Source organism: Varanus komodoensis, unplaced genomic scaffold, assembly GCF_004798865.1.
Source record: "Varanus komodoensis strain SLA01 unplaced genomic scaffold, ASM479886v1 scaffold1, whole genome shotgun sequence".
NCBI classification, from domain to species: domain Eukaryota; kingdom Metazoa; phylum Chordata; class Lepidosauria; order Squamata; family Varanidae; genus Varanus; species Varanus komodoensis.
Window position 1 is genome coordinate 111,348,750 of NW_025335268.1, and position 13,475 is coordinate 111,362,224.

The 13,475-nt window shown below is 41.7% G+C and overlaps 1 protein-coding gene across 1 annotated transcript in view; it reads left to right on the forward strand.

Annotated features, from left to right (window-relative positions):
- Window positions 1–1,111: 1,111 nt before the first annotated feature.
- The window catches only part of CTH (cystathionine gamma-lyase), a 29,421-nt gene continuing 17,057 nt past the window's right edge, over window positions 1,112–13,475 (forward strand). The window contains exons 1-6 of the mRNA XM_044440723.1: window positions 1,112–1,500; window positions 6,127–6,208; window positions 7,335–7,430; window positions 8,839–8,948; window positions 10,579–10,710; window positions 12,989–13,046. Coding sequence (XP_044296658.1) covers window positions 1,333–1,500; window positions 6,127–6,208; window positions 7,335–7,430; window positions 8,839–8,948; window positions 10,579–10,710; window positions 12,989–13,046 — 646 coding nt within the window. The 5' untranslated portion in view covers window positions 1,112–1,332. The remainder of the gene's footprint in view (window positions 1,501–6,126; window positions 6,209–7,334; window positions 7,431–8,838; window positions 8,949–10,578; window positions 10,711–12,988; window positions 13,047–13,475) is intronic.

Sequence of the window (13,475 nt, forward strand, 5' to 3'; positions counted from 1 at the left end):
TATCTTATTTGTAATTAATAAAATTTGAGTTGTCTCTTTCTTGGTCTAGATTTCTGTTCTCAAACCCACAATATGTGTTACTATGGCAAACCTTTGCTATGATTAGAGCCTACACCCACACAATCCCTCGTCCACCTCCCTTAATGGACATGTCACTAATGCAGCCCTCTGCCTCATTCTTATGTTTGCTTGCCAGTAGGCTTACCAGGTAGTAAGTGGTATGTGGAGTCATACTGGCAAGGAAGCCATACTGCCCTTCCTCATGAGACTTTCTCATGGGTGAGACTGGCAGTTGCAGCTGTCCTCTACTTGGAAAGCCCATATTGTGCATGGAGCCTGAATAATGCCAAATTATGCCAGGCCTGCTATATTTATGTTCTTGGCTTTTGTAACTTCATGCAGCTCATTGTTGCTTTCTGGAAGCTTCTCCTGCAGCCAGTAGTCCAGCTCCTTCAACTGAGAGGTTTAGTTCATTCACAGGAACAAAGGTCAATTTGTTTTAGAATCTTTAACTTCTCTATCTTGCAGCAATAATGTGGAGAAATAATATCGACACTGCTGGATGTTTGGATGGAGCCAGGGAAGATTCCCTATAGCGGGGTTGAGGAACGTATAACTCGTCTGAAATCGTTGGCCTGCAATTCCCATCCTCCGTTACCATAGGCTTCGCTGGTTTGGGCTAATGGGAGTTAAAAGCCAACAGCATCATTAGGGGTCCTACAATATCGTAGACTTAAAATGCGATTCTTAAAATGCCTGCCCCCGGCCTCACCCCCTCCCCCGAAAATGACAGCAATAGCCTGAGAGGTTGCTCTCTGCTTTGCGGGGCGGCGGGTTGCGCGCTCAGAGGGCAGTGCCGGAAATTCTGCCGCGATTTGTCGGGCGGTTATCGTTCAGCCTGGCTTTCCCGCTACCCTCAAGGACAGGAGGCAGCGCAGCCCTGCCCGCCTGCCCGCTCACTCGTCCGTCGTCCGTATCTCGACCCCAAGAGCAACATGGGCGGGGTGCGACGCGCCTCCGTTTTACGCCAATGGGAGGCCTCGTCTGTGCCAGCATATAGCCGGATAGGGCTGCCAGATCTCCACCCATCGCTGGACACGACGCGACCGCCAGCCAACCCGGGCGGAGCTTTCCCTTCCTTAAGGCAGCTGACGCAGCCAGCGACAGGCAAGCCGGTAAAGAAGCAACACGTCGAGACGTTGCGGCAGCCACAGTAGCGGTGCTTGCCTGCCCTTCGCCGTCGAGCGCGATCTGCTATCCGCCACCCACAGTGAGCCAACCAAGCTTCCCTGCGCTTCTCTAGAAGAGACATTGGTCGCCGCCGCGAGCAACATGGCAAACACTAAGGAGAATAGCGCCGCTTTCCTGCCGCCCTTCAAGCACTTCGCTACACAGGCCATCCACGTGGGGCAAGATCCCGAACAATGGAACTCGCTGGCCGTGGTGCCTCCGATCACTCTCTCGACGACCTTTAAGCAGCACGCCCCGGGAAAGCACAGCGTGAGTGGCATGGGAAAGAAAAGACGAAGGCAGCATAGGGTTTCAGGGATGGAGAGAGCGACCTCTCTTCCTTCCTCAGTTGCTGGTTGCCCATGCATGCATCTCCGCAATGCTCTGGCGGCAGCTGTAGCTTTTTTCTGCTTAGCTACGACCAGGTCAACCCTAATTCTGGAATGGAGCCCCTTCTCCAGTACCGACGTACGATTATATCGGGTCTCTTTCCGACCGCCCACTTCCGCATCATACTTTGCCGCTTTTCTCGGTCTTTATCGCTCTTTAGCTCTGTACTCCATTCCTTCTTTCCCGAGACGCCCCGCAGGTTCTTGAGGAAGACTGTAGTCCTGGGATTTTAATTATGACTAAAACATCCCTTTTAATTTGAATGTCCATACATTTGTTTGGAACGCAGATTAACGCGTGCTTCCGCATTGGGGAGTCGCACTGAAATGTTATGGATGTTCCAGATGATGAAGTCTGCCATTTGTAATTCCTCTTGTGTTTTCCCATGGCTGCTGCCATCTTTCTTTGTCTATTTCATCTTACTGCAGCAAATTCATTAAGGGAAAAAGATGGAAGCACCTTGCAATAACTTGTAGTATATACCAGGGCAATAGGACTTTTTAGGAATGATTATATCACTTCTGTTAATCAGCCATGTCTTAATTGTAAATCTAAAGAAAATAATCCTGGCAAAAAGGAAAGTCCAGAAGAAGAACTTCTAGCCAGTTTCAGAGGAAGGATGATCAGAAGATGCAGTATCAATCATTTTGCCTTGTCACTCTGCATTAAAAGGACCAAATGAGGCAATTCTGTGTTTTCTTTTTCTAATAGAGGCTCTGTGCATGTGTCTGTGATTGGAATTGGAATCTTGTAAGAGGTTTTTTTCTCAGCTGCAGTCCTGATGAAATGACCCCCTTTTTGGCAGCGGCAGCTGTGTGTGTATTTTAAATACAGTCTAGGTGCATAGAAGCACACATACACAGGGGTGCAGAAAGTGTAGTTCTCCAAATGCAGTTGGACAGTGCATTTAACACAGCATGTAATTCACCCTTAAAACTGCAAAACTTAAGAGTCATTGTGGAATTCATTTGGTAAGATAGAGCTATTTCATAAAAAGGTATATCAACTTTACAATGGAATACATCGACTTTATGAATTGAATTTGGGAATGGCTCTTTTCAGGAAAGCCCTGCTAGCCATTCTCTCTCAAATTGGTTTCAGGATGTTAATCCTAGTTCAGGGTAGTTTCCAGGTTGCAAGGAAATGGTGACTAATTGTTATGGGCAGGACACAACAGGTTTGCCTTGCTGCTTTCTCCTGCATGATACAACACAGAGTGGAAATTGCATAAGCAAGTGGACAATATTCCAAACAATTATATCTTCATTACATGTTTTGGGTTCAAAGAGCATGCACATTTTAAAAACCATAAAATGCCATCTTCTTTAAAGCAAGCAAAAATGTCATGAGGCTCCTCGTAGGCTAAAATATAAAGTCATATTAACTCTAACAGCACTTAATGTGCCCCGAGACTTTTTTTCTGCCACAGACTCAATGCAGCTATCTTTCTGTTAATGTTCAATAGGATGCTTAATATTTTCCTAGTGAACATTTGAAAGTTTAGCTGAGCAATCAAAGTACAAAACTAGAAGAAAGATGTTCCATTACATTTCTGTAGAGAATATCTTGTTCTTCTAGAAAACCTATTTCTCTGCCCTGCCCCCCTTCGAAAGTGATCCACTTTGATACCTAATTTGTCACTTTTCAAGCAGATTGATTCAAACTGGCAAATAATCAGTGTTAAGTCAAGATGGAACTTTAAGTATAATTTATATGGCTATAAAGCAGCAAAGCAACACAGGTGCATGTGTAAAGACCAATCATGTAGCCTGAGATTCCTTGGAAGTGTTTGCTTCCACTGTTCCTGTTGTCAAAAAAGCAAGCTGCTATGGTTAAAAATATCAAAGAATGTTTCCATTTTGTTTGTCTGTGTGCATGCGAGCATGCATTTTGATTCACCAGCATGTAGCTACCTCATGGAGTAAACCAGTGGGTGTGAAGTTTTGTTTTTTCAATTAGAGGTCAGGAAATAGGGCAGTTCAGCTCTTTTGACCACTGATACTGCTTACATTTCTGCCATGTTTCTGAAGCAAATAACCTTACTTGGCTTCAGTGATAACCTGGAAGATTAATCTGGTAATTCTGCATTCTAGCATGGCTGATCTATTGATTTATATCAAGGCAATTTGTGGTAGATTGGCAAGGATTTCTGATATGCAGTTGTCTGAAGCAGGCAACAGCTAAAAAGCTCCCTGTCCTGAAAGAAAAAATGTTGTTGTTGTTGTTGTTAGTTGCAAAGTCACGTCCAACCCATCGCGACCCCATGGACAACATTCCTCTAGGCTCTCCTGTGCTCCACCACCCCTCCGAGTCCACCCAAGCTCAGACTCACTGCTCCAGTGACTCCATCTAGTCACCTCCTTCTCTGCTGTCCCCTTCTTCTTTTGCCATTAATCATTCCCAGCATCAGGGTTGTCTCCAGTGGGTTGTTCCTTCTCATTAGCTGGCCGAAGTATTTGAGTTTCTTCTTAAGTATCTGGCCTTCTAAAGAGCAGTCAGGGTTGATCTCCTCTAGGACTGACTGGTTTGATCTCCTTGCGGTCCAAGGGACTTGCAGGAGTCTCCCTCCAGTACTATAATTCAAAGGCCTCAATCCTTTCGCGCTCAGCCTTCCTTATGGTCCAACTTTCACAGCCATACATTGCAACTGGGAAAACCATAGCTTTGACTGTATGAACTTTCATTGGCAGGTTGATGTCTTCTATTTAGTATCCTGTCTAGATTTGCCATAGCTCTGATGAAATAAAATGCTAGTGAGGGAGCAACACAGGAGTACGGTTTTGAGCAAAACGATTTGTGGGCATGATTCTTGCACAAATCATAAATTCCAGGACTGAGCATGTGTAGAGAGATACTCTGTTCTCTAAATTTAGTATGTGCCCCCCTGCTTGAGTTACCATTTTGCATCTAGCACCAATTGAAAGATGTTATGGTATTAGTTAAAAATATCCAAAATTAAAAGTAAATCCCAGAAGTCTGAACCACCAGTGCAGAAGGGGGTGAGTAGACCATCTTAAATGCTCCTGTTACAGGTAAGTCCCATTGACTTACAATATTGGAGCTTATCCAAGTGGATATGGTACTGCAGCCTGTTTTTCATGTTTCAAGTGTGATGGCCCATGCTCTTACTAGTGTATTTTACTCTGGGTGGCTGGACAAGTGTCTGCTAAATGCCTTCCCTCTAAGGTCTGGCCTCTTTTGAGTCTTCATTCTTTAAGTCCTCTTAAAGTCTCTGCCAGTTTTCCTCCTATTTACCATTGATCCTAGCAGTTTCCTTTCTTGTCCATTATCCAGATTCCCCCTAGGCCCTGAGTGAACTCCAGATATCAGAACTGGATTCTCATCACATACACAGTCCCACCCTGGCAGTCTAGGTCTCATCTTGGCACCCCCACCCATTTATCCCACAAGCACCACTGTGGACTTCGTTGGGCAAACCAGAATCCTCTAGAAACAGTCTCATATCCTCATTTGTGTTCCTCCTTACCTTCTGCTGTCCTCTTGACTTCAGCATGTGGACTCAGTAGCTGAGACCCTGAAGCACGGGACTCTGATTCGCAACAGGTTGTGCCAAACTGAATGGTTCAGTGACTGGAAGACTGAATGGCACAGTCAAGGACACCAGTTTTAGCATGACTTCTGGGACATGGAGATTGCCTTATGGAACAGAAGACAACCTTAGGCCTTGCTTTGAACTGAGTAGTACTCCTGCGTCTTTACCCTCCTCTTTCATCATGTTTGGTACTTGCATGAGAAAAGTTATTGTGAGTGTTGTGCCTTTTTCTCATCCCGTTTTTGGAATGCTTCTGCTCAAGGAAAATGCAAGTCATAAAATTTGTGTTCAGTCTTAGAGTAAATGCACTGAAATGAATGGAACCTCAGTTAATCAGATAGAACTCATCGTCAGGCCAGCATCTGTTCCTTGCAAGCCTGAGTACATCCTGTCTTGCAGACAAATGAATGAGAAAGAAGATAACTCCTCCTGCTCTTCCTTTGATTTATGTTTGGTTTAATTCTAGTCGCCTCCCCTTATTATGGAATAGTCTATTAGAAGAAGACTCAGGTGGCCACCAATTATGCATGTTGGCATCACGTGTGTGCGTATTGGTAGTCCTCAGACCTTACTGCATTTCCTTTGAATAGTGTTGACACGTTGCATAAAATTGTCTTGATCCTCAGTGCTGGAAAAAGCCTGATCACTCCCTAACTCCCTATAATGCAAAAGAATATTGACTTTATTAGCAGAAATCACTTCTAACTAACACAATGTAATCTGTTTTCATTCAAGTTTTCATGTAATGTGACAACAAGGAAGATGGAAGATTTCACTGACATAAGGTTTTGGACATTAATTTTATTTTCTTTATTCTCTAATGAAAGTCATAACAGATTTTCATGATTCCCAATTTCATGTCCGTAAAATAGTAATAAGTCTTTGGAATTACCTTAAATATTCCAACAATTACTGATTAACATATTTACCATTTTTGTTTTGGTCTTTTGCAGGGCTTTGAATATAGCCGTTGTGGAAATCCTACACGTGATTGTTTGGAAAAGGCTGTGGCAGCACTGGATGGTGCCAAGTATTGTAAGCTGTCAATATTTTAAATAAGAAAATAACAATTTTATGTGCTGGAAGATATGTGCTTGATGATCATCATCTGGAATAATAATGAAAATAACAATAAATTAAATCATAGATTTATGACTAACTCTTAAATTTCCTGTTATATTATGCATTAGTACAGCTGCATTGTTTTGCTAAACTTTATTAGTGTTTTTGTCCACTATATTAAGGTATTTGCTAATCCACATTTTCAGAAGCACAATATCTAGGATATGAAATGATGAATATAATATAACCATGTACAGCTCCATAGTTTAATGTTTTTCTAGTGCCTGGAAATGTTAGGTAGGGTTCATTTGTTAGTTTCTAGAGAAAACTACTGTACTAACTTTGGAGTCAGTGCCCCTAATCTAAGGGTGGGCAGCTTTGGAAGTTCTGGAGGCCATGCTTGCCTTTCAGCTGCCCCCCATTCCACCACAGGCTGCAGTTGGCAGGATAACCTGAAAATAAATTTTTAAAATTGTGTCCATAACGGCTGCAGAACACCAAAATAGTCAAATTTAGCTGACCTGCAAACAAACTTTGACACTTTTATTATTTATTTATTTATTTAAAACATTTTTATGCCACCCCCATCGCAACAAAGCCTCGGGGCGGCTTACAAAAAAAAAACAAAGTTATACAATAAAAATATTAAAACCCGGTGCATCTCGGCTTAAAAATTTTAAAATCCTACACAATAAATTAACACTTAAAATAAGTTTTAAATAAAAAGGTCTTAGCCTGGCGCCGAAAAACAAATAACGACGGTGCCAGGCGGACCTCTCTGGGGACTTTCTGAAACTTTTGGTTTCAGAATTTTGGAAACATCCTATATGTGACCTTTTTGCTACTCTGCGGTGCTACAGACAGCAATACACACAAGCACAAACATACACACAAGGGGAATGCAGCGGCAGAGCTGCATGCTGCCATCGCTACCCCTATCTAATCCCAGATGGTATTCTTGGATGCATTCACAGTACATGCTTTCTTGTGCTCAGAAGTTGAAGATTGTCACAGTTCATGTAAAGTTCAAAAATATTGAAGAATAATTTAGTTTCTTTATCAGCTTTGTTTTGTGTTTCTCTCTGCCCACCCCACCTAGGTTTAGCATATGCTTCTGGATTAGCAGCTACTCTGAACATTGCCCACCTACTGAAAGCAGGAGATACAATTGTTTGTACAGATGATGTCTATGGAGGTGAGTGGTGTGTCTGTTTATGGTAGGTTTTAACTGTCCTAATTATAATTTCTTGGGTTGCAGCACAGAAGCTTTTAAGCAATGTTAGATATAAACATGTGAAGTCAAGCTATCCCTTGATGAAGGCAGCATCTTTGAGGAAAATGTGAACTTCATTAGCCACCTCAGGTCAAATACTGCAGATGGAGTTTTCATATCACTTCAGGCATGGTAGTTTTTAGATGGAAAAAACTTGCATTCTGCTATGAATCTGCAATCGGTGTCCATGCATTTGTGAATCAGCCCTGAGCCTCGCTGACTACACTGCCCCCCGGTTCCTTTTTATATGGTGTATATGCCGCAGAAACTATAAATACCAGCTTTAGCTATGTCAGGAACCAACACTAATAGATCTTTCAAAACACATGGATTTTCTTGACCATACTGCACCTGCCCTGCTCTGGAAATTGATTGATTTCTGCACATTTTCTTTAGTTTGATGTGTTTTGAAATATTAGGATTGGTTCAGATGTTAATCTTCCAAACCACTGCTGTAGAGAGCTGGGAATGCTCATAAAACCCCAAGCACTGAGGCTTACAAATTTTGCAAAGTCCAGGAGATCTTAGTTTTTTCACACCACTCTGCATTTTAGCTAAGCAATCATTTTTGGGCATATTGCTGAGGCTCTTTGGAACTGCATCTCTGATCTTGGATCTGGGAACCTGAATTATCTTGATCTCCCAGAGGCTTTAGGATTGCTCTCTTAATCAGTTAAACACTTTCTCTTTATTTCAAACCATCATTTGCCATTAAATCTGGACCAAACTATGAGTTGTGCTTGCCTTCAGAACTAAGATTGAATTGGTTTTTGATTCTGATTTGAAGAACTATTGCCAACCCACTTCTCTGGCTGAACTGTAAAAACAGCCTGTGGGTTGCATTAAAGAAGAAATAACTTATATGCTTCTGTGTGGAAGGAAGAGGGAGTTTCTAAGTCCATAGCTTTCTCATGCAATGCCTTTGGACTATGTCAGCACCTTTTGAACGGTTTAGCTTTTTTAAACCTAAATTTAAACAAAAACAAATTTAATTGTAATTTTACATTGTGCAGTTGGGGTAGTATGCTATTTGCCAGTCTTCTTTTAGCAACTTAGTTCATTTCTTCTAGTTTCCTTGTTTCCCATCTGTACAAGTGAGTTCTGGGCCATAGTAGCCCAGGGCCACAGTGGATTACATATCAGTCCATGCATCTTTGTGCTTTCCCCAGAGGTTGCTATTCTAGGTCTCATATCTGTGTGTCCAGGGCCTAGAGCAGCCCTAGAAAAATGAATTTCTATTTTCTCAGGAATGGAACTTGTTCATAACCTGGAAAATGCCTCTAAATACAATCTGGTGCAAATCATAAAGATTGGTATCTTGATATCCTAGGTACAAACAGGTATTTCCGGAATATAGCAACAGAGATGGGTCTGAAAGTTGCTTTTGTTGACTGTAGCAGACTGGAATGCCTTGAGGCTGCAATCACACCAGAGACCAAGGTAACAGAGGAATCTTCAGGAAGCAGGGTTCTTAGCATGCCTAGAATTATTTTCTTCTATCAGCTCTGTTCAATGTATAGAAGCCAATGACTTAGGATGTTTGGCCATGGTTTTTCAAAACCAAAGTGTAGGAGAAAGAGTGAAGTGATATAATGCATACCTCCTTACACTAGCTGCCTGGAACAGGCTCTTGTGGCTAGTGACTTCTTTGGCAATATCTGATGACTATTTGCCAATGTAAGCATGTACAGTATGGCCTGGTTTTCATATAATGCTAACCAATGATTTATTTAACCCATGTTTTGTTGCCCTGTTTAAGGATTGTCTGGCAGATGGTTGAAGACCTTTTCTCCCCTGCAGAGGAAGGCAGGATATGCTCCAATGGAGCAAAGCTCAGGGAACCAAGGTTCAATTTTGATGCCTGGAAGCACTTCCTGACAGTTAGGACCCCGAGGGTGTGGAATGGGCTTCCCTGGGAGGTGGTTGAGGCCCCATCGATGAGGGTGTTCAAGGATAGGCTGGACATGCACATGGTAGGCATGTCGTGAGCGGAGCTGGCTGGAGCTGAGGGTCAGACTAGATGGCCAAAGAGACCCCTTCTGACTCGCTCTGTTTCTATGTGTTTTCCCTCAGTCCTTGGGTTGCCCCCCTCTTCCTTCACAGCACAGGCATATAGAACACCTGAGATCTGGCTGTATTTTATTTTTTACTGCTCTTGCATTCCACTTCTGCAGACTGACAAAAAACCCCATGCCACTTTGATTCATACCTAATAACAATCAATGGTTTAAACCACCCAGAGTTCGCAACCCAACAATACACAATGCATTTCCTTTCTGAGTTGGTTGTGGTAAGTAAACCATGGTTTGTTAGTGCAGCTATATCCACACATGGCAATCCAGAATTCAGCAACCTAAACCCATGGATTAGCATTGTGCACAAACTAGGCTTATTAGCGGAGTTCAGTAATGTGTCAGGATAAAAACCAATGAGAAAAATTGTCTCTTGTCAAATGCAGTGTGATAAGTATTGCAGGATGATATTTAGATGCAGTTTAAAGTTGCTTGAGAGATTTTCATAGGAATCTATAACACTGGTGAAAAAAAAATGCAGATAAGGACCTTAATCCAAAGGAAGTCTCAAAGGGCAGGTTTCTGCAAGCTAGTAATACTCGAGCAAATACATTCTGGTAAGAATACAGTGTATTTGTACACTGAGAAGAAAACAAACAACTTTCAGTTCCTTGCTTAAATGGTAGGACCGTCTACACAATGTGCATTCTATAACTCCAGCCTACATACTCTTGGCTTGCATCTAGATGGCTGAAGATGAAACTGAAGCATTTGGTGCACAGGATCACAAGTCTAGGAGTCTCTTTCTGAGGAATCTCTTGTTATAACCAATATGCCATACTGAATTTGCAACAATAATTGAACAATACATGCAGGGAAATTGTGATGAGCAAAATGGGTTTGCATGTGCATAAAAGAGAAAGGTCCAAATAAATCCCTTTTCAATTTACTTCATTTTACAAATATGAGGAAGGAATATAATCATAATCCAAAATTTTGTTGATAGCAATGTTTTCAAATAATATACATTTATGTGTCATGTCTTTTCAATTCAACAGCTTGTCTGGATTGAAACACCCACAAATCCAATGTTGAAAGTTATTGACATTCAAGGGTGTGCAAACATTGTCCATAAACACAAAGGAGTTATTTTAGCAGTAGACAATACCTTTATGTCTGCATATTTTCAGGTAAGTCGATTATCCAGTGCTCCCTTGGAAATGCTTTACAGGTTGTTCTTTTTTTCTTTTTTCCAAGAGAGGGAGGGAGGGAGAGACAGACAGACAGACCATGGAATTGATTATATGTGTGTAATACATACATAGATTGCACTGTGTCCATACAAAATAGAGGGTTTAAACGCTGTGATGCAAAGTCTGTAATTTAGTGACTTCTTTGAAAGCAGGAACACCTGTCGTAGTTAATAGTAATGCTGCATAGAGACATTCCTGAAAAATAAATGGGCAGTAAAATGGAGGGACCTTAATCCCATGCAATTAGAATTCTGAAAATGATGGGGGATGTAATCTAGCCCATTTTCTCATTTTAATCTTTCATGATCAAACATTCCTAATAGAAAAGTCAATATAATGGAGGAAAACAACAGCCAGTGATCCAGATTGCAGTATGCCAGGAGCAAAGAGCGGAAGAGAATAAGACATATCATGTTGGTTACAGTATTTCCAGGAGAAGAAAACATTGAATATACAACAGAACAGACCCTAATGATGAAACAAAGCATGATTCAATATTAATTCTCCATGGATATTTAGGGAAAAGAGAAAAAGCAGCCTGTTTAATGCCATTTCTGTTTCTACCCTAATAATAATAATATTTATATCCTGCCTTTTTCTTTTAAAGAACTCAAAGCGGCTTTCATTCTCCTCCTCCTCCTGCCCTTAGTATTACCACCACAATAGCAACCCTGTTGGCCTGAGAGTTGGTTTCATGGCTTTGTGGGGCTAGAACCCAGATCACCTGAGTCCCAGTTGTGCATTCTTAACCTTTACACCACACTGACTCTCATTGTATTAACCAATCATAGCAGCAGGGCACTTAAGCACTAGTCCATCTGTCTAATAACCCATATTCACAATATTATGAAATAATTTTCCCCACACCTTCTTAGGCTCTCCTTTCATTTTCCTGTGGTGCAGTTGTCTTGGAAGAGAACTTACACAGTAAAATGGTTTATTATATTCTACAGAGAGCTAGAAAGTGAGATATAGGAAACAGATGAAGTTTCAGCTGGAGGAGCCTGTTTCTGCTCTCATCAAAACAAGGTAGCTGCCATTTAAAAAGAAAACCAGGCGTACAACATCTTGGTATACCTGCGGTGCAAAAGAAGAGCACATGAGGTGCCCTGGTGCCTCTTCTATAAAAGTTTTTCTGTAGAAAGGCTGTATATGCTGTAGCACCAGTGAGGACGTCATGTCATCCTGTGTATTTTGTTTATCACACTGGTTTTTTGCCATTTATACAAAGAGCTTTTGGCAGTCTGTCCCATTTTAGCCGCACAGTTTTAAGGAATGAAAGACTCAAGCAGAAGTACTTGTCCCAGACCATATAGGAAACTTCATGGTTAAATGGAAAGTTGAACCTGCTCCTTCAATTTGAACTTGCTCCTTCCTATCTAACACGATTTACTGTAGCACACTGATTTTCTTTGGCCAAGTTCTTCACACACCTTTGTTAAAATCTGTACCTTCTAGGAAAAGATAGGGGATGGAGGGCTGAGTTCTCCTCGTGCTGGGCCCTTGAAGTTAGCTCAGAATCCAACAGTGCATGAGTGAATGCCTGCTTGTGCAACCTCCTTTTCATCTAGTCACCCAGTCTCCCCCCACAACCAACCAAAATTTGCACTGGATGGTCCCCTAGCCCTCCAGTGCAGAACAGAATAGAACAGGAGTTGGAAGGGGCCTATGAGGCCATCAAGTCCAGCCCCCTGTTCTGTTTTCACATGTGGTCACCCGTCTGGCTGCAGGCCCACGCCTTTCCAGCTTAATAAAGGTGGCTTGACATACTAATTCAATGTATAGCTATTCAGGCCCATGTTGGGGAGCATAGTGGGGGGCTGAAGGGGGAAATTGTCCCCCTCCCCATTCTTTCATTGGGATGACTGATTGGATTCCCCTATTCAGGTCCCATTTGTTTGCTTTTAATCCTTTTGTCTGACTTGTTCTTGGCCCAGCCGGTATTTCATCTCACCCCCAATCAGACTTTTTACACAAGAGCTTTTATTGCTCATGTACTTAGAGAGTACAAACAGTGGGTGGCAAAGTGTCCATGGGATTCATAAGTAATTTCTCAGAGAGTCCATCTGCTTACGCTTTATATTGGGGACATTTCTACAATACTCTGCTTTCAACTGTGGTATGTAAGTATATCTTAGTAGCCACTATATAAAACTCATTTGATTCTTTAAACAGAAAAATTAAATGAATTCCTTGTATTTTTTTTCTTCTTTAGCGTCCTCTGGCTTTAGGAGCAGACATCTGTATGTACTCAGCAACTAAATACATGAATGGTAAGTTTCTGGATGCTACATAAAGCTTGTGTGTTACATTGAATTGTCTTTACAAAGCAGAGAGATGCCTTTTGTACTGGTAGTGTTCCTTTTACCATATTTTAATTTCCTTCCTGTCACATGGTGGGAAGCTGTTTGAGACAGGTTGAGAGTTGTAGAATTTTTTCTGTCCAGATATGCAAAGAATTGTGCCCTAAGCAGTTTTATGGTGGCATCCATAAAAACAGGCTACATTTGCCTTATTCCAGCAAAGCATATGTACACAGTAATATGGTCTAGCCTGGTTTTCCTTCTAGGATATTCTTCTGATGTTTCTTTAACTTAATACCACAAGGCAGTATTCCATTTGAATATGCACTTTCTAAATGAGGAATGACTTTCTGTGAAAGCTTGCTAAATTCTCTTTATTCTCCCAGGAGAAAAACAGTT